Here is a 27,816-nt window from a genome sequence, read left to right as displayed (position 1 = left end):
AATGACTGGAATGCTTTCTACTGATCTTCACTGGTTCCTTTTTCATTCAGTTTTATGTTCCCCTTTCACCTCTGCATAGTCCTTTTTTACCCCTTTATTTGGTCAGCATAGCCCTTCTCTTGCCCCCCCTTTTCCTCCCACTGTATTACATTGTCATTTTGGTTTTTATTTTTCTTTCATGCTACTTACACTATATACACAAAATGTTTAACATTTATATTCTTAGCATCTGTACCTGACACTAGAATGTGAGGTGTCTGTGAGAGAAAGAACTTTGTGTTTCGCATGCTGGGTCCTATGGTGATTCTATTTTCAGTTGTAAAGAAACCGCCACAGTGTGCCATACCATCCGTAGTGGCTGCACCGTTTTACATTCCCAACAGTGCACCGGGTTTCAATTTCTCCACGGCCTTGCCGAAACTCGTTTTCTACTTCTATACATTTCTGTGTGTGCACGTACACACATTCCTACATCGGGGGAGATGTGGAAAACACCAAGTCCAGAATAGACTAGAACCACCACCTACTATTAATATTGAAAGTACATCATTTGAAATAATAGCGTCTTTGAGTTCCTCTCTTCCCTTCCTCCTTACAAGTTTTCTTTATAGAATGTTAAGCCATTTTTGTAATTGTTTGATTGCCATTATTCATGTATCACTTATCATTAAGAAGGTTACTTGAAAAGCTGTTTTAGTCATCTGCATCAAAATAAAGGACAGCTATACAGGTCATAAACTGTAACAAAAGTAGTACAAGTCTTTGCATGTCTGAGAACAGCTTTAATTTCTGCTCACCCATGACCTTTGTGTGTGTGTCTACTGTACTTTTTTCCTTCTACATATTTAATAAAACTTTGGCACATACCTAGGATATTGATCTCTCATTAAGTTTGCTTGGTATTTGTGGTGCCCTTTTATTGGGAAGACCTAAGTTGCTTTTTATTTTTGTTTCTTAGGGGTTTTTTATAGTTTCTGCTTAAATTTTATTACATACATACTGACTTTTCTGAATCTACTCCATGTTACTCATCTTTTCTCATCATTTTTGCCTCATTTCTATTATTTTCCTGTAATATTTCCCATGGGCTTTTGTTGATTTTTTTTTAATAGCATGCTTGCCTAATGTTGGGAGTGGAGATTGCTTTGTCAGATTTTTATGAGTCTTGTTGAAAAAAGGGACTTACTGCAGATTTTCTACTTGGCTAGTCCACAGATCTACAGTTCAGGGCCGGTTGACAGGGAGTCAGAGTGAGGTGTTAGTGCTAGAGTTCTGTGAGCTTGCAGAGTCAGTTCAGACCTGATTGGAACCTTGCTTCTAGTCTGCCCCCACAGCAGCCAAACTGCTCAGTACCCCTGTAGTTATGGTGGTGCCTGGACCTTGCCCATGCTGCTGGGGTCTAGCAGGTGCAGGTGGCCTTGCTATAGTGGCTCATGGGAGAATTGATAATGTAAATGTCCATAAAGACTGTAAAATAGTCATGCCTCCAAAGCTTGGTGAAGTGCACAGGAGTGCTGAATCCTATTTAACGTTTAGTTACTTACTCTCTATTTTTTATAAACCTTAATATGTGTTTCTTTGTTGGTCAGCTGCTTATGTTTTTTATTGCTGGCAATGAGTGTTCAAAGCATTTTCAGTTCCAGCTTTCATTTTTTCTAATCAATGAACTTAGGAGTTATACAAGTAAATGTTTGAAAGTATATGTTTGAAGTATGGGCTCTGAAGAAGGATCTAAGGATTCTTTCAATAAGAAAAGTACAAGTAAAACATGAGTCTTTATATTTTTTATTCCTCAATACGTACCACAGAGAACATCTTTGTGACGGTGTAGCATTGGCTTTTTTTTTTTTTGCTTATGTTAATGTTGGGAGTACTTTGACCCTGTTTTTTTCCCTAAACTATGGTCATTCTTGGATTCGTTCATCAGATTCTTATATAACTAACTTTTAAATACTTATTTTTATTGAATACTTATTTTTATCTCATTGAGTCTGTTCCAGCCTGTAGAGTTTTCTAAAGAGTTGCCATTTCTTAGTGCACTCTCCCTCTCAGGAGCACGCCATCGCCTTTATCCCCCTCAGGTGTGCATCTCCTAAAGGGTCCCCACAAGATGTGCAACCAGGGGAGCAGTAGGTAGCAACAGCTCTTCCTGGGCTAACCCTGAACTTGTTTCCAGGCCCCCCTTTTCTCTGCATGTCAGTGGCCAGAGCAGCCCTGCCTAGGCTCTTGTTGCATCTTGTATCCTTAAGCCCTTCCTTTTTTCACTGTCCCCAGCTTTAATAAACGTACTCTCAAAAATAAAAAATAAAAAAAGACTTGTTTTCTTTTGACTCTCTTGGCTTTGCGTCTTCAAATTTCTTAAGGATGTATTCTAAGTTATAGGTAAAAATATGTTTTATGTGTTGAAGAGATAAGGCCAGAAACACAGACCTGTGGTTAAAAATTTTGCTGGTTGACTGTGGTCTTAGGTCAGTAAACACTTAAGGAACAGTTGGGCTTTGTGGTGAGGGGCCAGGAGCTCTGCAGCTGGATTGCCTGAATGGAAGTTCTGGCTTTGCCACTTAACTTCCTCAGTGACATTAGGCAAAAGTAAGTACTTCTGAAGCTCCAGCCCTAAGAAGACTTGAAGGTTTTCTGGCTAGCACCTTTTAACCAGTGAATTTGGTGTTTTATTTATAGGGACACTCCAAAAGGAGTGTAAGATCCTGCAATATTTTAATAGCTATAGTGTTCTCACAAGGAAAATGCTTATATTCTTAGCATCACCATGATTGCACCTGGATCCCCAAGTTCTTTAAAGAATACGTTAATCCTTTTTTGAGATTCTGACTTACCTGCATCAGGCCCATTTGTATGTTATTTATGGGGTCTGCCTCTTCAAGATTAGTTACAGTACTTGTTGTCGTTCACCTTTTTCATAGTTCTTCATGATTTCTTGGAAGTAATTGTCTTAGAGTTCAAGTTAGTCTAAAGTATTTCCTACCTTTCACCCCAGGATCCTGGAGTGTAATGGATTATGTTAAGAGACTTGGGTTTCATTAAAGTGTGGTGTTCACATCATTTCTGGCCTGATTTAGACTTTTCACTCTATTCTGGAGAGAAAACAAAAGCAGAATAGATTCTGACCTTAGATGCTTTCTCAGTCTTACACACTCTTCCCTTGACTTCCATTTTAAGATGTTAGACTAAGTGGCAGTTTTTCCCTCTTAGAACTTACAGAAAATGTATACTAAAATATAATAAAACGTAGAATAGTTTGTATCATCTGTGTAATAAGGATGTGTATATTATGTTACATATTTGTTGCATTAATCTATAAAGACAACAATAGGATAAAAAGAGGAGATGAAATGGGGAGAGGTGAGACAGGAGGGGTTGAGGTGAAGTGTAGAGATACAGAGCTGCAGTGTTCAATAGGCAGCCACTGGCTGCCTATTTAATTATTTAATTTAATTAAAATTTAAGTTCTCAGCTATATTTTGAATGTTCAGTAGTCATGTGTGGTTCTTGGCTACTGTATTGAGTAGTACAGATACAGGACATTACCATTGTCACAGTAAGGTCTATTCATAATGATTGATAAGACCACTTAAAGAGGTGTAAATACAATAGATATATAGGAAATGAAATTATATTTACTGTATGAGATGTATGTAACTGCTCTAATAAGAGAAAGAGTGCTGTGGGTTCCCCCCACATGGCTGTATTCTTAGACGATGGATTACTGACAAATGGAAAGAAATCCCATTGTGGCATGTACCTCCCGAAAGGTGGGGGCGCACTTACTCAAATACTCTGTGCCCAGAAGTGGAATACCTTGAAGCAGGAGACCAAAACAACACGCAGTGACTAAGGGTACAGCAGTAGAAACAGGGTCAACCCCTGTGCATTCCTCCCTCTTGGGCCAGGTAGCAGTGATGAGAAGTCTGTCTATCTGCAGCTGAGAGCAGAGGAAAGATGCAATGTGCCCTCCAGGCTGGTGAGGCCCAGCAGTGATGACAACCATCTGTATCTGGAAGCCAATTGCTAGTCTGATCTGTGTTGGGTCCTGTCCCTGCAAGCAGGTAGTGCCTGCAGTCAGTCACTAGTTACATGAAGTTAACATCCCTGGAACCACCATGCATTTTCAGAAAGTTAATAAGACAGCACACTCAGAGGGAAGAACTTTGCTTCTAGAAGATCATAGAAAAACAGCAAAGTAATGTAAAGTACTGAAAAAAATGCCTAAATACCTTGAGATCTCACCCCTAATTCGTATCCATGAGAAAACATGGTGTTCTCAGAACCACATTATGAAGAGCTTTTTACTTTTGTTTCAATAACAGTTTGCATTGGATTATTTGTATTAGTTTCCATTGTATAGCCCTATACTTTAAAAAATATTTTTAATCTTCACCTGAGGACATGCTTATTGATTTTAGAGAGGGAAAGGGAAGGAGGAAAAGATCTGTTGGTTGCCTCTCATGTGCCATGAATGGGGACAGAACCTGCAAGCTAGGTATGTGTCCTGACTGCATACAGTAGAACCAGTGACCTTTTGGTTTACAGGGGGATTCTCCATCCGAATGAGTCACGTAGGTGAGGGCTGTACTTGTACTCTGATTAATGGAGGAATGTTGAGTTCTAGGCTGTAATTGAGGAAGCAACGTAAGCAATGTAAGCAATGGCATCGAAGCCATAAAGGTCATAAAATGAGAGCAGATGAGGTACATTTGAGATTTTGGGAAACTGTGCTGGCGAAGTTTAAACAATATAGTAAGTCAGTATTCCATCTTTGCACATGATGCATTTCTAAAACAAAAGAAATGCTAAATTTTAGCAATAAAATCATATATAGAACAATTTTCCCCAGAGAGATTTTATTTACAAAATTTCTTACTATAGTTTTTAATGATTTTTAAGCCCTCTGTGTTGAGGTGTAAAATTAGGACATAGTTTTTCTTTAATTTTATTTATTTTTAGACAGGAAGGGAGGGAGGAAGAAAGGGAGAGAAACATCAATGTGTGGTTGCCTTGTGCATCCCCCCAGTGGGGACTTGGCTTGCAGTTCAGGCATGTGCCCTGACTGGAAATCAAACTGGCAACCCCTTGGTTCATAGGCCAGCACTCAGTCCACTGAACCACACCAGCCAGGGTGACATAATTAACTATAAACAATGTAATTTTAAAATGACAGCCTTCTCTTGGGTAAAAAGAAATACTGTTTAATAGGAGGTATTGATCTTCAAGATGAGAATGGAGTTTTCAGTGAACTGAACTGGAGATTGGAATGCTAATTTTGGTAGCCCTGTCAACTCAATCTGTCAAGCAAAAGATCTGTAACGAAATCTTGTGTGGTTTTTTTTTTTCCATGAAGTGAACAGAAACTGCCCTTGTATTTGGGTTGCTGAATATTTTTTTGCATTTGGAATACTGGAATTTTTTGATGCTGAATTCCATCCAGTTTAGTGTTACAATCACAGTCTGTTCTCATTTTTCTTTGGTAGGGAACATACAGTCTACCAGCTGAAGACTAGGGAGTATTTGAGTGAACCTAAACATTTGCCACTCTTAGCATGTCTTATTTCTGCCCTTGTTACTTAACCACAAACATAAGTACAGACTGCTCTACAAAACTGAAATACTCACTGTAGCATCACCATGGGGTAGCTTTGACCTGTTTGCTAACTAGTATGTGACAGCCTGAATTTGGTGTCCAAAAAAAGCTGTTCAGGATTATCTGTATGTAGTGTATATACATAGTGTATATTAGATACATTAGTGTACAGTGTACATACATTTCACACAAGACAAACTGATCATTGGGCATATCCTGTAGATAACGCAGAACTGAGAATTTTGCAGTACAGTTGTAAATGAGAATGTTAAGAGTTTCCTTTGACTATAGGATATAGGATGCAACCAGGAGACAAAAAGTAAAGGGGAAGTGGACAGAAGGGAAACTGGGAAAGGAAAGGAGGATCGCTCTCTCCGTGCCTGACCAAATTTACTCTTGTGTCCCAATCCAGCAGCTGGCATTGCCCTATTTTTTAGACTAGAAGATGCACCCCCCCAAATTTGGGAGGTGCAGTGGTGGTTTGTTGAGTTCTGTTTACATTTACATTGGTGAAATATTATTTATGTTATAAAATATATTACTACCTATTTTTTGCTTTAAAAATTTTTTCCTATTTTCCTCTAACACCTAGGTGTGTCTTATAGTATGAAAACTATGGTAGGTATGTCAGATGACTCCTTTTTCTCAGCTACCTATCTACCCAGACCTGTCCTAAGAGAATTGATCATCCTCAGGGAGGAGCAGAGTGTCTGGATTCCTAATCCTAGTAAGGTGTCTTGAATTCTAGGATGTCAGCTTGGGCTCTCCTACTAAATTTTATTCTGTAGCAATCCCATTTTATGGCCTCTTTCTGACTAATCATTGAGTACCATATCCCTTATTTGAGCTTGTGTAGTGAAAGTGAAAAAACAAAAACAAAAAAACTTCATCAAGAAACTGCTTTTGAAGCCTCTAGTAGCTTCTTAGTGTCTAGGTTCTCAGAATTCTTCAGTCTCTTGGATAAAATCTCCCAATACTACATACAGGAAATATTTCCATACATTATACAGATGAAAAGTTACCACTGCTTTATAACTATTCTGAAACCTGGCTATTGTACTTAAACTTCATAGTAGGAGAGAGAATTTAAAATTTATGTCATACAGTAGTAACTAGTACTTAGTGGTTACTCTGTGCCACAGTAGCGCTCTAAGTACTAATTTTATTTGCCACCCCGAGAGGTGGATACTATTATACATCTTTTATGAATGAGAAATTAATAGATTCAAAGGAAGTTTGAAAAAATTAAATGAATTTATTAACATCACTTAGCTCCCCGATAACAGTTTGATACATTTCCTTTAGTCTTTAAAAAAAAAAAAAAATCATGCAAGCCCCGGCTGGTTTAGCTCAGTGATTGAGCACGGTCCTGCGAACCAAACAACCGCAGTTCAATTCTCAGGGCATATGCCTGGGTTGCAGGCCAGTACCCAGCAGGAGACGCATGAGAGGCAGCCATAACGTTGATAATTCTCTCCCTCCCTCCTCTTCCCCTCTAAAGATAAATAAAATCTTTTAAAAAGTCATGCATTAACCATTTAAATAGTTACTAGAAGTGTTTAAAAACTTGCAGTGATACCAGATGTACAGATCTAGATCCTACTTGGATCTCTATCTTGGCTAGGCTCCTGTGAGTGTGGAGTATGGATTAGAATAATGAACTGGGAATTAGGTTCTAGAACCTACTGTGTGAACTTGAAGAAATTGTGTGGTAACAAGCCCATTTTTTCATCTTCCAAATGTAGATATTAAACCTAATTTGTATCTGTATAAGCTCCAAGAGTAACTTTTTCCCTATTTCTTCTAGTTGGGAACTTCTAAGTACTTTAGTTTAATTCAGCTTATAAAAGCAATATGCAGACTTCAAAATTTTCCTTGCCTTTCTCTTCCAAACTCTACCTACATAAAAACAATGCATGTTTATAATGGGTAACTGAAAAAGCAAAAAAAAAAAAGTTACTCAAGTTTACATTAATCACTGAAAACAACCATTAATATTTTGGTGTATTTTGTTCCACACTTGTCGTTTTATATAGTTCTATATATTCACCTTTTATCATTTTAAAAGGGTTAATTTTTTAACATTTTAGCTAACCAGCATTCATTGTGTATTTTGTTTCCTTTATTACTGGACCTATTGAAGGAAGGAAGTATATGTGACAAATTAGTGGAGGATTTTTACTGTCAAGAATATTGGGCATAATTTAATAAAAGCTCTTATGCCTCTCGTCTAGTTCCTTCAGGGTGACATTTTAATTTATTGGAGGGGGGAATATTATTGGTAACTACCACGTAATTGATTTATCTGCTTATCACTTTTGAAGTAAGATTTGTGTCAGAACTACAAATTGTCTTCATATCTGCACACACCAGGTTTGTTCAAGCAAAATGTGAACCTCTTATGTAGTTAAACCAATGAAAAATTTAAGGAGAGCTTTATGTCATCTGTCAGGCTAACTTCCTAAGGCAAGTGTTCTTTGTAAAGCATTTCTCAGATCTGGTTTTGTTTAGACCAGGTCATGGAGAAAGTCACTGCTTCAGAAAGAAGCCTGTTTTATTCTTGGGATCTTTCTAAGAGCCAGTCATCTTATGCCAATATAAAGTAAATTGGGCATTTTTTAGTACTAATGAACTTGATACAATTTAAAATTGAGATAATTTTACAATAATACACTAAAATGAGCAAATACTAAGGTATCTTCAGTAAAGTTGATAAATTTTGATAAATTATTAGATGTTAGACAAATTATACTACAACAGTATGTTTTAAATTCTAATTCCTAATGAGGTTTTAGTTGCCTTTTGACTTGGGAATATGTATAGCTAAATGTTTGGTTTTAAAATGTGTGTGTTCATGAAGCATCAGAAAGATTATTGAATATGAGAAGACTGTGGGCATCCTTTTTTTTTTTTTTTAGAGAGAGAAGAAGGGAGGGAGAAAGGGAGAGAAACATCAGTGTGTGGCTGCCTCTCCTACTCCCACCCCCCTTCTGGGGACCTGGCCTGCACCCCAGGCATGTTCCCTGATTAGGAATTGAACCAGTGACTCTGGTTTGCAGGCCGGGGCTCAAGCCACTGAGCCATACCAGTCAGAGTGACCGTGGGCATTCTTAACCTTTGAATTGCAACAGCTTTGAGGAATGCACATATGCACACATTTGCTTACGACTTCATTTGAACTAGGGCTGTCTCTGATACCATGGCTCACAGATTGACCTGTTGGTTGATAACTAGTGCAAATAGAATTGGATCAGTGTTGTCTTCTTTCTTTGCTGAAAAACTTCCCACTGTCAATTACTACATTTAGATTCGCCCAACTGCATTAGTGTGGTCAGGACTCAACTAGGCATCACTTCACAGGAGAAAGCATTGGTCATTTAGCTATTACCATGGTGACATAGCTGGTATAAACGGTGTTAAGCTATCCTAGGTGTTCATTGAATGCTGGTTAAACCACACCTGGATTTTCATATTCAACTCTGAATTCCACATTACTAAAAGGAATCAATTTACCATGGAGTATCCAGAGGCAAGGGCCAGGATGGCTAAAGGAGTGGAAACAGAATGCCTTGAACAGTTAAAGGAAATGGGGATATTAGAGATCAGACTTGGAGATAGTCGTAAGTTATGTGCTCTCTGTCTTCAGATTCTTTGGAAGCTATCAGAAGCGGAGGTTGGGTTACATAAGGGCAGAGGGAACAGTGGATGTATTACATACGACAAGACCATTCTGCCACTTAGAACTGCCTAATGTGAAAGGACTATTTAAGAAAGTAATGAGTTTCAGCCTCTTGACATCTATATCTACAACAAAGCTTAAATACAGCCCAACTCCACAGATTAACATAAAGCCTCACAGAACCTATTTACCTCAGTTCCTATGACCTGACAGTCCTTTTCAGCTTTTGAAAAAATGATAATGCATACTAAAAAGCAAGAAACAGTCTGCAGATATTTTTTATGTAAAAAAGACTCATGTGACACAAAGTTTGGAATTACCAGACCAGAATCTAACTGATGAGTATGTTAACTCTAATATAAAAGTAAACCCCATGCAAAACTAGACAAAAGCTAAAAATAAAAAAACACCAACAAATGAAGAGTACCTTTGAGCGTCACCTCAATAGATTGGACACTGCTGGGGAAGATCTCTGAGGTTCGTGATAGGTCAGTAGAAACTTCCCAAACTGAAATGCAAAAATGAACAACAAAAAACCCCAAAATATTAAAGAAATGTGGGACAGTTTGGAAAGGTGTAGCACACAGGTACTTGGATACCAGGAGAACAGATCAAACAGAAGAAATATTTGAAACAATGGCCAAGCATTTCCAAAATGAATGACAACATCAAACCACCGATTGAGAAACTCAGAACACTAGGCAGGATACCAAAAAATCTTCAGTCTACTCTAAGGCATGTTCAAAGTGCAGAAAACTAAAAACAAAGGGAAAAACTTTAAGGAAGCCAGAGGGGAAAAAACATCTTACCTATAGGATAAAAATTACAGTGGACTACCAGCAGGATCATGATTAGAGCAAATTAGAGTGGGGTGAAAAATGTTGAATGAAAACCACCAACCTAGAATTCTACAGTATGTCCACTCATACATAAGTGAAGAATAAAATACTGAATTTGTTATCGTTGGGGGTAGTCGAGAAGAAGTTCAATGACAATATTAGGACTAATGTTTACCTAACTGTATTCCTTACATAAACTATTAACTCAGAGATGATAATGTGTATTTAAGCGATTTTTGAGGAATGTTAATAACAAGATCCCACTCCTGCAGCTTCCCTGTGGATATGAGCACATTGAGGACTAGAGCAGGCAGGTAGCAAAGAAACTCATTTTTGCCCCCAAACAGCCAAGAACCTCTGATTTATGGCCTGTGGAGTGTTTCATGAGCCACCCAATTTGGGAAATACCAGCCTCGCTGACCTTTATGACCCTGAGATGGTGTGATTCTTTAGAAACTAGATAATGTATGATAAAGGAGTGAGCGTTAAAGGCCACACAAAAAAGTGAAAGCAATTTAAGGACAGCACCATGAAAGCAGAAATGTGAATTTTGATTGTTCCAGGATTCCATGTAGAATATCACATTACGTTTGTCTGTCATTCCTCCTTAGATTTCTTGACTGTGGCACTTCGTACTTTCCATGTGTTTTATGACCTTGATAATTATGGGAATACATCTCAGGGATTTTGTAGCATGTCCTGCTATTAAGATTTGTCTGATGTTTTTCTCACTGACTGGAGTTACATGTTTTGGGAAGGAATCCCAGAGGGAAAGTGCCATTTTCATCACATTTTGTTAAGGGTACATTCTATCGACAAGACTTGCCGGTGTTGATGTGCCCTTGGTCAGCTGTCTCGGGTAGTGTTTGTCAGCTTCCCTATTGTACAGTTCACCTGTTGTCCCCTTTTCATACTCTGGAAATAAGTTGCCATGTGCAGTTCACATGTAAGGCATGGAGATCCATGAAATTTTCAAATATGAAATGCTTTAAGTGAAACTTTCAAATGTCAAATTATAGTCAATCTTTAATTCTCTTACAAGTATTTGGAGAGCAGATACTCTTAAGTTGGTTGAGGATAGGAACTGAGTTATTCAGGTAATGGATGTAAACAGTATTGTTCTCAACGGATTGGATTATAGTCACAGCACCCAAAATATCTGTTGAGAAAGGTAGTATTTTCCCAAGGAAAACGTTCAAATTTTCCAAATATATACTCACTACTTTTTTCTGGGTTTTTTTTCCCCATTTCTTAACACTGGGGACATTTCTGCATTCTCCCCTTACCCTACTTCTCTTCCTTCCCGAATGATTCCCAACCAGAGAGGGAGGGAGGGAACTCACCATCTTCTTGCGTACATTGGAGTCATGGATGTGGTGTACCATTGTGGTAACTCAGAAAATTACATTTGATACTAATGTATTTTTTTAAATACATTTCACTTTTATTTACAAGTTAATTTCAAAAACAAATAAACATGATCAGACAACCAAATATATTTCTTCTGAAACCACAGAAAACAAAGTTTGACAAAATTGTGTCTGATGGTTGGCGTGCAGAAAAGTGGAGTAAGAAGGCAAGATGGTTGAAAATGAAGGAGAAACACTGCCAAATTAGCTCATACATGTTCAGGGTTTTAGATAGACTGCTCGTGATAAATCCCATGCTTTTATTTCCACCCGAGAATGCTAGAACCACATTTCCAAGTGCCTGAAAGTCCTAGGAATAACACTCAATTTCTATGCTGGAAGCCACTGTTCCCAAACTCCTTTGGAGTTTCTCCCGTCTTTGCTATCCCAGATAATAGCACCTCCATTCAATCATTCATTGAGCCTGAAGCCTCTTCATATAACCACAACCAAGTCCTACTGATCTTTCTTGCTATACATTGTTTTCGTCTTTTGAATGAAGGTATTAATGTATACAATACAGTTTATGAAGTACTGTATTACTCCTCTCTCACTTTGGGCTGTACTGGTTTCTTAGTTGCGATAAACCAGCTGGGTTTCTTTCTAAGGTATATTCTGTATTAGATCCACATGAATCCTCTCACAACTTAAAAGTGACCATATTTGACAAGGAAATTTACTTTGCACTGTGCACTATGATAGTGAGTTGCCATACACGTACTGTTCTCACTGCTGTTTTATCTTGCTGTTGCATTGGCCTATTGTGTTCTTCCCTCTTCTCGCCTTTGAAACCCTTCCCTGAACCCCATCCTCCAATTTTTGTGTGTCATAGAAAGCAGTTTTTGCTTCTGATGGAACACAGCATACTTATAACTAATTTGCTTGCCCATTCAGTTGTATATTCTGTGTAAGGCCTATGATTCATCTTTGTATTTCCAGCACAGTGACTGGCACATACTCGTAATCAATGCTCACATGTTTGCTGACTGGTTTTTGAACTCGGTTGAGACCTTCAAGCTCCGTATCAAATAACAGGATGCTGTACTTTAAAAATGAAAAAAAATACACAGTAAAAGCTAGAATTTCAGAAGACTCAAACTGACATCTAAAATGTTGGTATGTGAATAAAGAGGTGCTATGTTACATGCAGGTGACATATGCAAAGCAGTTATAAGCTTTATTTTCTTCAGAATTGCTTTTGACCCCCTCGCCCAACACATACGCTCATCACTGGGACTGTAATATTTGCGTTAACAGATGTCAAATTGGTCTTTCCAGAAAACCCGGTTAGGGTTGGGTGGAGAGTATTGTGTGAGCTTGGTATTTACTGCATCTGGAAAGACCAGTTCACTTTCTCCTTTATCCATGTGAGTCTTATTTTTAAAGTGAATTTCTTACCAAAGTAGCAGAACTTGGAGTCTATTTTTCCATTATAAAAAATACTATTTGTGGTATTTCAGTTCTCAGACTAACTCACAAAGCCTTCCCCCCACCCCTCTTAACAGTTTTATTGAGGTGTAATTCACTTACCATGTAACTTGCCCACTTAGACATTTTTTCCTTTAGTGTATTCACAGGATTTTGCAACCATCACTACAGTCTAGTAATTTTAGAACATTTTTATCTACCCTAAAGGGAACCTCTTACCTATTTCTACACCACCCTACCTCAAGCCCTTTGTCTCATTTCTGTTTCTATAAATTTTTCTATTCTGGACATTTGATATAAATGGAGCCACATGGTATATATGGTCTGTTTGGCTTATTTCATTCAGTCTGTTTTCCGGGGTCTTCCATGTTACAGTGTATCAGTACTTCATTTCTCTTTATGGCCAAATGATATTACATTGTAGGGATATACCACATTTTGTTTCTCTCTTATCAGTTGGTGGATATTTGGATCTTACTTTTTGGTGCTTATCAAGTATATTGCTATGAACATTCATGTATGAATTTTTGTGTGGCCATACATTTTTGGTTCTCCTTTGTATATTCCTAAAATAATTGTTGGTCATATAGAACTCTCTGACTTTTTGAGGCACTACCTAACTGTTCCCCACCTTGGTTAGAACTTTGTACATATCTACCAGTGACACAATGTAACATTTTTAGGACTGTGACTTGATTTGTACAGTCAGGTAGTTACCAGGTTTCATCCAGTTTCGTCTTCAGGCCAACCAAGCTGGTTAGCTTGGTAAACATGAAGCAGTTTACCAGCTATTTAAATCTGTCTTCAAGATGAAAGTAGTAGAAAGCTTTTCATTGCTACTTTTGATCCTAATGTGGGAAAGTATGATTTCATAGGCTTATGAAAGATAATCTCTCTTCTCAGGATTATTGAGAGTAGTGAGGTCATATTTTAATGCCTAGAATATAAGAGATTTCATAAATTGCAAATTTCATTTGTCTTTTTTTCGTGTGTGTACAGTGTATACAAATTGGCTGAAGGCTTTTAATTGCCACAATTTTAATTGAAGGATTATTAGAAATCTGAATTGAAGAATAGCTTATCTGGACACTAGAAATTGGGGTGGGCAGTAATGACCACAAAAGACATATATGACATGTGTTTCTCAAAACACTTGGCCTCAAGAGAAGGCAGAGAACAATTGCTTTTAGCACATTTGAATAGCATCTGAGTATTTTCTGCTTACTCCAGAGTGCTTATTCAAAAGTGATTCAGCTAAGAACAGTGAGATGGGTGGAGATGTGTCTTCTGAGGAAGAAAGGTGCTAAATGTGGAGATGTGTAATGAGATCCAACTGAGAAGTCTGCATCTATCATGTGAAACGCCCTGGTGTTTATCTTTTATATGCCACTTGGACCTACTATGCTGGAACCTACCTGGTGTTCTAGTGTGTACCACTGATGAAGGGGAAAAGAGGAAAACCATGTCTTAAGATTATAGATTCCCCATTAAACTATTTTATTGATACTTTGTTGAACATCATGATAGATGAGAAATGCAGCTATGTGTAAGACATGGCAGGAATTCACACCTCCCTTATGTACCCAAAGTTATCCTTGACTTACCCAGCTGTTTGTCGATTTTGCCTGCTTTGTCTGCCAGTACCCAGTTCTCCATGTGCCAGAAGCCTTTTTTCCCTCATTCTCTTAGAGCAGTTGGGCTATAGATACTCCCACTACAGGGAATGGGCCATTCCTTGTAAGGCAAATTTGTACAATAATATGTACTTCTATGTTGATGCACTAAGTAACATTGAATGGTTGGTCTAATAATGACCATAATTTTAAAGCAGTGATAAACGTAAACACTATTTCAAGATAGCTGTAAAACACTGTAATGTAATCTGGAAGCAACTGGTGTGTATTACAGACAAATTCACAGGTACTGATAATACTCCTGTGGTGGTTGTCAACATTCAAAATAAAAAACAATGTTAATTTTCAGTTTAGGTTTGTGAAAGTAAATATGTAATATATCTTATCCAAGCTGAGGGGCACCTGAAAATCTTAATATGCCGAGGTTAAGAATATTACACGTATGAAACAACAGCTTATGGTTGTGGTGTTTCATAAGAATAATAGGGTGTACATAGTTGTGTATTTCCAAAGTCCCTCTTTTGATCCTAAAACTCATATTGTAATCATCTTTTCTTATTCAACATTAACTGAATGTAGAATTGGAATTTATGCAGAGCATTAGCTAAATAGCACTTTTTTGAACTGCCAGAATTCTAATGAAAATTCTTTGGTATTACAGGAATACAAGTGCAAGTTAGCCAGAGTTTCTCTGGTGCGCAAAGAACTCAGGTCCCGGATCCAGAGCCTGCCGGACTTATCTCGATTGCCCAATGTCACTGGCAGCCACATGCACCTGCCCTTTGCAGGGGACATCTACAGTGAAGATTGATGACCAGTCTCTTTCTATGGCCCAGGACTTAGCAGGAGATGGAGACAGGTTAGGTGGATAGTCCTGTAGTGTTATTTTTGTATATTGTTGAGAGTGACACTAACAACAACAAAAATGACAAGTAATTTATAAAATTGTTTAAAATGTTGGTTTGTTTACTATTTTATTGGTAAGTTAACATGACTTGGTTTAAACAAAGTGATGATCTCTGTGTATTAATAAGCTCACAAATAGTGATTATTTTCAAAAGATCTTTTGTAAATTTTTTTGATCCAGGGCCTTGTGAGAAATTCCATGTTTCTATTTCTTCATGTATTTTTAAATGCTTTTCTTTATTTTCATCAATAATCACTGTATAGTATGTAATTTCTAAAGGGTAAGAGCTAATCAGGAGTTGGTTGAGACTCGATTATGGTATAGTTAGGACTTGATTGTAGAAGAGATTAAATGTTTCAACTTAATCTTCACCCTTCTCCCTGACCAAAATATCAGTTCTGTGCCTCTCAATACCTTTGATTCCTTATTCCTTAGAGGCCAGTAATTTAACACTAAACATGGATGTCATTTTTAGAGTCAGATCAGAGCTTAGAGAATGTTGCCACAATAGCACGATAGGGGTCCCTTCCAACTGCCAGAGTAGAACAAGAGGAGCGTTAAATAGGGACTCCCTTGATTAAACTGTTAAAGACAGTTGATTCGATTAATATGGAATGCTTGGGAAATGTTATAAATTTTGACATTCTTCCAAGAGGACAACTTTCATTCTAGAACTGATTTCTGTCTGTCAGATCAGTCTCCTTTTAACATAAGTGAATCCCTTTAACATAATGCCATCTATGGGACTGAGAGAAACAAAATAATGATACTTTTATTATTCCCATAGTCTTTACCTTTAAGAACTATGACATTTTTAGCTCTAACATCTCAAGGACACAACGTTCATTAATGTCCAGTGAAGTAGCCTGGAACATTTGTAATGTTTCCTTAAGGTTTGAAAGACTGTGTATTTGGAGATCAGGCAGTGCTGCACTACAGGGTAGATCTGGTAAATACTCTTATTTGTACATTTAGAATTACCAAGACATTGTACTTTTACCTTTTTTAACCCTGTGTGTTAGAGCAGTTGCATGCTCTCCTGCTTTCTTCTTAAATCACATTGTTAAGCTATGGATTTGAACTCAGTGATGACTTAGGATAAACTTTTTTTTATTAATTACATATTAGACATTTTTCTTTTCATTGTAAGCAGATTCAAATTAGATAGTCAATAAAACATCTCTAAATCCCACAAGCCAGTATGTCTCACTAGTCTAAATGGCTTTACTCTTTCTTCCTCGGTATTTAAGATTATAGTTAAAATGAATTTATATGTGAAGGAGAATGCAAATATTTATTTTTAATAGCTAATAGTTCTGGAAACAGTGCTTTTTAACAATGTGACCTCTCTCCAAAACAGACACATATAAATGGTTCCCGCTCATATACGGCTTATAGTCCAAAGTTTTTTAGTCATCTTTCGGGAGCTGAGGCACCTTTCCTTGCAGAGACAATTGTGGTTAGGTTCCCTGCACACGCTGCCACAGGACGCTCACCTGGGAAGCTGATGCACTTAACCATGGACGTAGTTCATGTGGACAGACTAGTGGACACATCATTAATAGTAGTTAACAGTAGATCCTGACCAGCATTTGTAACGTTCTAACAGCACTCCACCTGAGCAAGTGGTGTGCAGCAGCCAGACCCACACATCGGGGAGTGTGTCTGGTGAACTCTGTCCATTGGCGTAGGATATGTAAGAAAAAGATTCAGCTTGGCGGGTGTGTAAGAAGTGCACAACTATACAAACCTTGTTATACCTATTACAGAAGTATATCATGTAAGTTTTTTTTGTTAAAGGGAAAGCAAAAACTTGTATATTAATTTATTTTCAACATCTTGACCTATTTATGATATGCTAAAATGGTGATTTATTCATTCAAACTATTTTTTTCCATTTAAAACTAATTTATAAACTGTACTCCTGGGAGGATTTGAACTCTATTAGAAGTTTGTTGAAATATTTTCACCATTTAAGACAGACTTCTGACTTAGATACTGATTTTAATGCCAGTATCTGCTCTAAATATTTATTATAAAAATGCATTATTTTTTTAAAGAGCTTGATGCAGTTTGTGAGAAGTGATTAATACTCAGCCTGAATCCTACCCCCAACCCCACCCCTTGACCAGTCCTCCTCAAACCTTTGGTTGGTTAATCCACTAACTGTGAACACAAATGATACGGTGTGGTTTAAAAGTTACATTTTCAGCCTTATGATACTTAACATGGTAAGCCTTAGCAGTAAATAGTCTTCTTCTCTAAAAGGTAGAGTACTTCTCAAGAAATGGGGTTAGGTGCGGGTATTGTAATACCAAATTCTAAATCATGAGCATTTTCTCCGCTGTGCATGTGAGGCAAACCATGCATCTGAGTGCAGTTTGGCCTGGCCCCTCAAAAGAAAAGCATATCAACCACACCTGCAGTAGGGATGCTGTGGCTTGAATGGACACCATCACTCTTTTCTCCACAAACAGTGCAGAGAGCTGTCTGGAGCGGCAGTTTGAACAGATCCCCTGGCATTCCCTCTGCTCCTTCCGTCACTGCAGTAAGTAAAAGAACCACATGGGGGAACCTGGGAGTCTGAGAAAATCAGCTGTGCTCAGCAGCCAGCCTCCCCTCTAGGAAAACTAGCCCAGACACAGCTATTTTGGTACCTTTCCTCACATGCACTCTGAATCAGGGTTTTTCTATAAGAAATCCTTCAGAATCAGCAAAAGCTGGGGGACCCGGTCATCTTGGTTTGCAAAATTAAAAGAACAAAACTTGGTTGTCAGTTGTCACTGTAGATGAGCAACTCATCTGTTAGTTATTGAACTGGTCCTAAGAAATCTTTAGAATGAAAAAACTCAAATACTTATTAATTGGGAAAGTTAGAATGTCCTTTCTGAGATTTCTATCAATTGTAGAAATTGATATATGAAATAACATAAGCTACTAAACTGCTTTGTATTCTATTAACAAATAGCTCCTAAAGGTATACTCTTGTTTCATAGCTGTTGCACTATATGAAAGCTTTTTTTTTAAGTGTAAACCCAGTTCTCTGTGTAGAAAGAGAACATTGAGTTACCTACTGAATTTATTTGTACAGAGCATTTGTTGCCCTCTGTAATTCCAGCCATCCACATGTGAGTCTGTTCTGAGGGGGCAATAGCACATGGAAGATGAAGTCTCCCTGTTTCTTTACCCTTTTTTGTTTGGCTGTATCTGATGACAATATAAGATGTTCTTAATAAAGTTTTATGTTCTTTTTGAAATGTGTAGATTATTTTGGTGAATCTGATTAATTGGATATAGGATGGGGAAGGGAGGAAAGTATTGGAAGTATTCAGCGATATTATGGTGGAGAAATGGCTGAAGATTCCTTTTGCTTGGCCAGTGGTTCCCAGACTTGAGGGAACCTTGGAATCACCTGGAGAGCCTATTAAACAACAGACGGCTGGGCCCCACCCCAGAGCTTTGGGGTTAAGGCCTGATAGTTTACAGCTCTAACAATTTGATGCTGATGTCACTGGGTTTAGGGACCACAGTTTGACAACCTGCTGTAGACCAACTTTTGAAGTCTGTGACTTGCTTCATGATTTAAAATTTTAGGCAATTCCAGGTGACAAGGTAATGAAGTATGCTAATTAACTATATATAAAGTTCATTATATATAGCAGGTTCCTTAGAGGCAGAGAACAAGACTAAAGCTTCTGTGACTTAGTAGTGCTTAAGTGCTTCTGCGTGAACAGTTCACCTAGTACCTCAAACTCCTTTGGAGAACAAGTCCTCTCACCAGACCTTGAATTTAAAGTAGAATTGGGGAATACTAGAAATCTGGGAATCTCTGGCAGTGTCTGCCAAACTCCCTGCATAAGACTCACTTGGGACATTTGCAGAAGGGCACATACCAACTGAATCAGAACTTTCTGATTCTTATCATCTAGAAATTCTGGGAGATTCAGTCCGCTGACCATTGCTCTGGTTCTTCATTCCTGGATGGGTGGATTACTTAGCTCTATACCCTGTAAATGTAATTTCAAAATATTGAAAGAAAAACCCAAAACATGGATACTTAGCTCCATTACCCAATCTTCACACAAGCTTGTGTGATCTTTCCCTAAGTTCAGAATGAAATGGTGAAACAACTAATCTGAAATGACCAAGATCTAATGATTTCTCTGTAGAGTTTATATATTTAAAAGTTAAGGATTCAAAGATATACTTTGAGTATTATAAATTATATGTATATTTAATATATATGTGTATATAAATAATGTGTATTTAATGTATATATATGAAGTCTAGTTTATCTAGTTTTTCTTTTGTTGCTTGTGCTTTTGGTATTATGTCTAAACTATTGCTTTATCCAAGGTTATGAAGATGTAGTTCTATGTTTTCTTCAAAGAGTTTTATGTCCACACTATAATTTTAATATTCATTTAGAGATGCCCAAAGATCCTTCTGCCAAACAGAAAATAAAGTCAAGACACATGGTGTCCTTCCTTTGAATTGAGATAATATAAGCAGCTCCCACATAGGGGTTCCTACTTTTACTACTACTTATTTATGTCCTTATCATGTGGCCGGAAAGGATGTTAGTTCTAAATCTAACTAGTGTGAACTAATAGGCTAAGGAATTTGAATTTACAGAGCTTGAACTAGGTACTGGGGGCATACCTAAGATCACCCAGACATGCAGACAGCTTATCAGCAGTTAGGGACACAGTCAGAAACAGTAAACTACAGGGTCACTGGCACTGTAATTGAAGAGTGGTCTTCAGATTGCAGTGGGGTTGGAGTAGACAGCATTTGCCAAAAGCGTTGGAAAGACCTAACGCTGGCAAGAAGATGGCATGGCATGTTCTGAGGACTACAAAGGGCTGACTGGCTAAGTGAACAGAAAGAGTTCAAGAGGAACACATGTTCCAGTGAGAGGTTAGCCAGAGAGCTAAAGTAGCTATTGTGACTAAAATTGGGCTAGATGCTGTGGACATAAAGAGAAGGCCCAGCTCCCGCAGCTTGTGGTTCAGTTGGAAGTTCAGAATGATGACCCTTGTCATACCTCTTTGAGGCTGACCCTAAGTGTAATTCTGCTTCACACAATTACAAGACCAACTTGTTAATGAACTTGGCCTCTCACAGTTTACCATGCCCTAATAGAAGAAAGATAAGTTTTTAAACTTGTAGCAGCAGAGAGACTAGGCAACAGATTATAAAGTATCTAAATTATTTACTTAAAGTTTTTAAAAGATAGGCTGAATACAATTCTTGTCTGTCATTTAAAAAAAGTATATCTGTGTTCCAGAGAAAATTTAAGATAGCTAAACTATTATACTATGTTGTAGTATAAATTTTAGGCCTAGAATAAATTTTAGACTTTAGAGTGAATGAAAGGTCATGTATGGTGAATTATTACTAAAGGAATGACAGAAAGTTGTAAAAACCAAAAATTCTGTATCTGACTGAATCATCTACAATCAAGAATGTTTACTTTTGCCCTGGCTGGTGTAGCTCAGTAGATTGAGTGCGGGCCTGTGAACCACATGATCGCTGTTCGATTCCCAGTCAGGGCACATGCCTGGGTTGCAGGCCGGTTCCCTGCAGGCCAGTTCCCAGCAGGGGACGCACAAAAGGCAACCATACATTGATGTTTCTCTCCCTCTCTCCTTCCCCCTTTCCCTTCTAAAGATAAATAAATAAAATCTTTAAAAAAAAAAGAATATTTACTTTTGCATGCAAAATATGAATAATGGTCAAATTTTATTAATACACAGTTATTGCAGATGATTGTGGGAAAATAAGAACACCTATGCTTGATCGTTTTTCCAAATTAGCATTATAGACAACTTAAAAAGCAGATCCTCTCAGACAGGTCTGATATCCCTTATGAAAGAAAATAACAGGGCCCTGGCTGGTGTAGCTCAGTGGATTGAGCACAGGCCTGGGAACCAAGCAACCATGGTTCGATTCCCAGTCAGGGCACGTGCCTGGGTTGCAGGCTAGGTCCCAGCAGGGGACACACCAGAGGCAACCATACATTGATATTTCTCTCCCTCTCTCCTTCCTTTCCCCTCTAAAGATAAATAAATAAAATCTTAAAAAAAAAAAAAAAGAAAGAAAATGACAAATAATGAGAGCTTGATTAAGGGAGAAAACAATACAACCACTCGATGTCCATATATAATACCTTTACTACTTACAAGGACCTTTCATCTATTTGTGATTCTTAGAACTACCTTGTGAGGCAGGCATGCTTTATTCATTCTAGTGAAGTATTTTCTCCATAAACATTGAAGAATACCAAGAAGAGTTTGCTTTTGGATCCTAGTTTTCGTGTATTTAAAGAAGAAAAACAAAAGTTTTTAAAAAGCTGTTTTTCTAACTTTAGTTTCAAAAACTGCATTAGACGTTTCTTAGTCCATCACTCACAAAGAAGATAAGAAATTTCTAAAGTCCACCTTTGAATTCTTTTTGGATTCACTCTGACTAAGCAACATTTTTAGTTGAGAGAAGTGCTTCTTTGTTTTGGTCACATTTTTTGAGGAGCAAGTGGGTGTTGATTGTCCAGATGTAGGTGTTCTGAAAAGAAACATAAAACCACACTCAGGAATACCGACAAATGGTAGTTTAAAGTGTTCTTCCTGCTTATCCTGAATTGCCGCTACTGGAAACATTTTCTACTCTTCTTCATTATGGCCGTGTAGGAGCAGTAGCTCTTCCCAGCAGCCATTCCCCCAAACCTCCACACTGAATGGGCTACACACAACATTCAGTTAGTCTGTTGGGGGGTTCTGGAAGCTTCTATCACACCTGAAGGAGAAGGCTAAAGTAAAGTGCCATCAGGTTTGAGTTCCCTTTTAAGTCTGACATCAAGATTCATGACAGTGCTAAGCAAGGACTCTGAAAACACATTTCTTCACAGATCAAGACCACTTGCTTTCTTAAAAGTGAAGAATCCACCCTGGCTGGTGTGGCTCAGTGGATTGAGTACTGGCCTGCAAACCAAACACTGGTTCGATTCCGAGTCAGGGCACATGCCTGGGTTGTGGGCCAGGTCCACAATATAGGGTGTGGGAAAGGAGACCATACACTGATGTTTCTCTCCCTCTTTAAAAAAGAAAAGAATAAAATGCCAACCTACACATGTAGGTGCCATTCCATTGTGTCTTCCCCCTAGAAAGTAAATTCCACAGGATAAGCACTTTGTACTGTTAATTGCATAATCCAGTGCTTTTTAACAGGGCCGGGCACAGAGGAGCCCTCTAAATATGTCCACTTAATAAATGGTTCTCCATCTGGTATGTGTATATTTATGCCTCGTTCTATTTTATTCTCTCCAATTGGGCTCCATCCTCCAAACCCCTATTTGGGGTAAGCCTAACTCCTCTTCTGCCTCCCCATCTATAAGATAAGTGTCAATATCTTTCTCATCCCTGCATATGTCTAAGCAGCACCCTGGTCTAAATGCAAACAAATTGTTTTAAATACTTCAAATTTTCTTTTACCTACTTTTATCCAATAAGTAGAAACATCAATGATGAATTCCTACCATACCAAATATCAAAACAATTAAATCAAGAATATAGAGAAAACTGGACTTGAAATTTTAATTCTTAACCAGTAAATCCAATACTTAAAAAATCAACTCAGTAAGCAGAGATAATACAGTCCTTCCCGAATTTTGTTATTTATGTTCAAGAAACTATAAGACTCGGTTTCTCCTTTGTAACAAATGTTCAAAAACTCCTTTCACAGTTTCTATGGAATTAAATGTATTGACTATAATAGTAACTCAGCATCAAGCATCACTAAAAATAAAACAAGTGCCCATATTTACTTTGGTTATCACTTGACAAATCCCTATTTAGTTAGATTCCCATAGGCATTTCTGTTAGAGGAAACAGCAAGAACAAAGGAGCAGGAAAGTAAATTGTGAGCTGTTCGGTTTTGCTGACACAGGATAAATTAAGGCAAAGTAAGATAAGCAGACAGACTGGTCCCAGACTCTGAGCTAGAAAGCCCAGCTGCAGCATTTGGACCACAGGGAACAGAGTGAGGTGCTTCTAATCAGAGCTGTGCTTCGGGAAAAGACTAGTCTAGAAAGGTTTAGACGGAGACTCAAGGAAAGGTGAGTAAAGACCTGAACAGATAGCAGCAGCAGGGAGAAAAAGGAGAGCAGATGTAAACACCACAAAGGCAGGGTTGCTAGAAACTAGCGGCTAACTGGACAAGGACCACGGCAGTAGTGTTCAACTGTACTTGCCATTTCAGGCCAGAGTTTCTAGAAGGGCATGTTTATTCATTAAATAAGGAACTTAGGGAGGATGGGCAGGTTTGAGTAGTTAGCTGTATAGGTGGATAAAGAAGTTATATTTAGCAGGCAGCTGGGAACAAGGAGAGGTTGGAAGTAGAGGAATATACCTGAAAGGCATGCGGAGGTGAGAATGAGAGACACGGGAGCATATGATACTAGAGAAAAAAAGGGTATGGAGAAAAAAGAACCAAGACACTGAACTGCATGGCAAGTTTATGGAGTGTATGTAACAGAGGAAATGAGAATACTCGGGAGTTAACATTGGCAGTTCAAATAAGTTAATGAATTAAGATACCTGAAAATCAATGTTGGGCTCTTGCCTTTGGAACCAGACAGTCTATGATTCAAGTTTGCAGAACCGAGAGTCTTTCTTTCTGGTGTCTTCAGGCTGGGTTTACTCGCAGGAGTGGTAGGATTGCTCTTCAATGCCGACAGAAAGCTTCTACTTTTACCATGATGTTTAACTGTTTTGTTGCATGTTTTACAAGTAATCAACTACCATAGGAAGAAGAAATATTTGGCATGATTCCTCTTATAATTTACTCCAATAAAGTACATGTTCATCAATCCCTGTATTTAAGGGAGTACACCAGGTACTACAGGGTAAGTGACAGGCTGATCTCGGGGAGCTTGTGATCTAGCAGCAGGAATCAGACAAAACACCAATTTAAAATGAGAAAACCTCCAGTAAAAAATGAATGGCTAAACATTTGTATTTCACTTAAAATGGCTTTTAGAGATAACAGAGTCTCTCCTTTCCCAGAGTATAGCCATGTTGAGGGGCAATGTTGAAGGAGACTGGGAACGATACCCTTTGACACCTGGATGGTGCTTCGTAATAGCAGTAGACATTCAACATTTTTTGCAGATGAACTTTCCAAGAAAGCATGGCAAAGTATTACTGAAAATGTGACTCCTTCAAATCCTTAGTGGTTCTGTAAATATAGGTCTAAAGTAACTTATAAAACCCATCAAATCAATTTTCACATTCCCATACTTCATTAGCTCTACAGGTTGGTTTCTCTTCAGGGTTCATTTTTCAAGAAGTGGTCCATTTTCTAGTTACAGTAAATGCCTTTGTGCGTGCCTGACTCATAATGCTCAGGATTCAGCACAGGCCTCAGTGAGATGACGACAAACTAGCTTAGCTGAGAAGTACTCTGATGTTCACGAGCAGATGAAAATGAAAATGAAAATGGAAGATCTGCATGTATCAAAGGTCTATGTAAGTTGCTTTATATTCTTCGAAGAGGCTGGATATAGATTAAATAGTTGATTTTATGACAAAGCAAAATGCATTTACTGGTCCAATACTGGTAAACTCCTAAGTATGGCAGTTCCAGTCCAAGTTATCATTAATTGGAATCTTGGGCCAGACATTAGCTGTCATAATGCCCAGAGCCCAGCACAGTGCTTGGTAATGATGTATCTGATACTGGTTTCTCTGTAATAAACCACAAGTAATTTGATTTGGGTATTTTATTCCATTTTTATATCCCTAGTACTTAGCATCATTTGGCCTCAGTAAAGGTTTACTGGATGAACGTAAGATATATTTACTGTTGGACTTAAATACATACTCTGACATGGAGGAGGGGATGACCAGAGAAGTAACACTGGTACCTAACAAATAAGGTACTGTTGGAGAAAAAGACCATGAACTGAAAAAATAATTTAGTGGTAGCTGCAGGTCAGGTGATGCAGGTCACATCAGTCAGCTCAAGAAACCCTCAAATTTATAAGAATAATTGTGCCCTGGCTGGTTTAGCTCAGTGGATTGAGTGTGGGCCTGCAGACCAAACAACCGCAGTTCGATTCCCAGTCAGGGAACATGCCTGGGTTGCAGGCCAGTTCCCAGCAGGGGATGCATGAGAGGCAACCACACCTTGATATTTCTCTCCCTCTCTCCTTCCCTTCCCCTCTAAAAATGAATAAATAAAATCTTTAAAAAAAAGAAGAATTGTGCTCAGCAATGAGATCTGAGAACAAATGAGAGCTCATGATACTTGGTTTTCAGTAACTGAAAAAAATAGGCTGTACTCTTGCTGAAACAGTGATCACTAGGAAAAAATTAGGTATATATTTTGACAGTCTCAATACACTACTACAAATTTCTGAGTAATGTTCAGACTGATTCTTAACCTCATTTTAAGTGAAAGAAAAAAAATCTCATTTAAGAATTGAAATCTTACCAATATACTTTTTGAGTTTTTGTACTTTTCCAAAAGTTTGGCTTCTTTAAAACTGAGTGTATAATGTCTTGCTTCTCGATTAAGAAGTTTCTGTATTCTGGGTGTCAGTTTGGGTTTGGGTTTGAGGCGCACCCGAGAATTATCCAGAACCAGCAACTGGAAACAGTATGGACATGTTCCTTCAAATGTGCTTTTAGCATCTAAAATTATACAAATGAAATTCATGATTCAACGAATTAGAATATTTTCTTACCTCAGACACACTGCCAACATTATAAATGTAAAAAGGGGTATATATTTAATATAAGCAGATACACATTATCCTTAAGCAAACTAAAAGTATAAGAATTTATTAAAAGATAAATGGCAATAATTTGTTTTGCAAAATACTATAACTATCCATTCATTCTTATCACTTGTACTAAGCTAAAAAAGGCTGTATGCATCACCTATTTTACAAACACATTTATCACAAAATAACAAAATCACTGTGATTTTGTGTCTTTTTTAAATAGACCAATTTTGTAGTTTGTGGGCTGGGCTTTGACTGCAATTATGCTGTTATTGAGTCAAGAATGACCCCAAGGTTTGGAGCTGATTAATTCTGAAGAGGAGTTTTTATTTGCTGAAATGGGAAGAACTGTGGTATGGGGTAAAGCTCAGGTTTTGGCCTAATAGGTATTCAAAAGTTGCCCAGAAGGCATCTGAGTTTCAGTCTAGAATTCGGGGGAGAGGACTGGACTGGGGATATAGACTTGGAAACCCTTAGCATACAGAATTTAAAGGCCATGAGACTGAATGAAAAACTGTCACCAAGGAAGTGAGTGCAGTTAGAAAAGAAGAGGTCCACGGGTGGAGTCCTGGGACACTCCAGCATTTACAGAGACGGGAATTTAGGAGGAACGAGTAAAGCAGACCAAGACATATTGGCTAAAGAGGTAAGAGATGACCTGAAGTCAAGTAAGGAAACCATTTCGAGAAGACTGATCAATGTGTCAAACGCCTCTAACACGTCAGGCAAGTTAAGGCACATTCAGCTCTACGCGGGGCTTATGAGGGTAGTGGGTCGATCAGGTTTCTCCTTTGGATCATCCTGAGTGCTATGCGATGAGAGGTGTGGGGCGGTGAGAACCTGACCCACGACCGACGGGTGTTCCCCCTACCGTGTGACGAACTGTAGGCCCAGCTGTAAAAGAGAAAGAGACTCGTGAGGAACGAGGGGACACCTCGCTGCTGGGCCCCGCTCCCCCTCCCGCTCCCGGCCGGGTCTTACAGGAGATAGCGGGCCTGGCCGGGACAGCAGTCTTGCAGTTTCCGCGCCGCGGCCTCAAGGTAGTGCTTCTGCCTCATCTCCACCACCGACCCCACGCCGTAAAGACTTGGAGAAAACAGGAGACTCCGGAAGCTGGGTTCCGGGCAGAGCGGACTTTGACGTCCGGATCCCAGTTCCCTCCGGAAACGGGCGCTCTAGAAGAGAAGTTCCGGTTTCTTTAGCGTCCGCCCCGCCCCCGGCCTCGCCCCACCCCATCCCCGCCCCGGTCCCGCCCCCGTCCCAGCCAGAGTTCTCCGACCGAGCCTCGGCGGAACCGCTCGACCCTGCAGTGGTAGCGATGTAACGAGCAGTGTATCCCACCGGTTCCTCTGTCTTTTTCTCCCGATATTCCCTTCTCTGACACCCCTGTTGTCTTTTCCTCAACCCATGTCGCTTTCTAGATTCGCGAGCTGGGGTATTGACTTTGACCCAGGCCGGGGGATGCAGGGCCGCAAGGAGACCTCTGGTCCAGCGGGCTCTAGGCCGGTGCACAGAGAGTTTCCTGCCAACCCCCTATCCGT

The 27,816-nt window shown here is 38.7% G+C and overlaps 2 protein-coding genes across 3 annotated transcripts in view; one reads left to right on the top strand and one right to left on the bottom strand.

Annotated features, from left to right (window-relative positions):
- Nucleotides 1–18,733, top strand: part of RPRD1A (regulation of nuclear pre-mRNA domain containing 1A) — a 57,173-nt gene extending 38,440 nt beyond the window's left edge. For both annotated transcript variants that reach the window (XM_037154471.2, XM_037154472.2), the window contains one exon: nucleotides 15,247–18,733. In XM_037154471.2, the coding sequence (XP_037010366.1) occupies nucleotides 15,247–15,396 (150 nt within the window). In that variant the 3' untranslated portion in view covers nucleotides 15,397–18,733. The remainder of the gene's footprint in view (nucleotides 1–15,246) is intronic.
- Nucleotides 18,734–21,648: 2,915 nt separating this feature from the next.
- CUNH18orf21 (chromosome unknown C18orf21 homolog) lies at nucleotides 21,649–27,434 on the bottom strand. The gene is made up of 5 exons (XM_037154523.2): nucleotides 27,257–27,434; nucleotides 27,147–27,169; nucleotides 25,984–26,183; nucleotides 24,087–24,286; nucleotides 21,649–22,056 (listed from the first exon to the last, which is right to left on the bottom strand). The coding sequence occupies exons 1-5, from the start codon at nucleotides 27,331–27,333 to the stop codon at nucleotides 21,903–21,905; spliced, it is 654 nt and encodes a 217-aa protein (XP_037010418.2). The 5' UTR covers nucleotides 27,334–27,434; the 3' UTR covers nucleotides 21,649–21,902.
- Nucleotides 27,435–27,816: the final 382 nt, after the last annotated feature.

The sequence above is a fragment of the Artibeus jamaicensis genome, unplaced genomic scaffold, assembly GCF_021234435.1.
Source record: "Artibeus jamaicensis isolate MK-2021 breed Jamaican fruit bat unplaced genomic scaffold, CSHL_Jam_final contig_354, whole genome shotgun sequence".
Taxonomy (NCBI): domain Eukaryota; kingdom Metazoa; phylum Chordata; class Mammalia; order Chiroptera; family Phyllostomidae; genus Artibeus; species Artibeus jamaicensis.
This window is presented reverse-complemented; position numbering and strand designations above follow the sequence as displayed.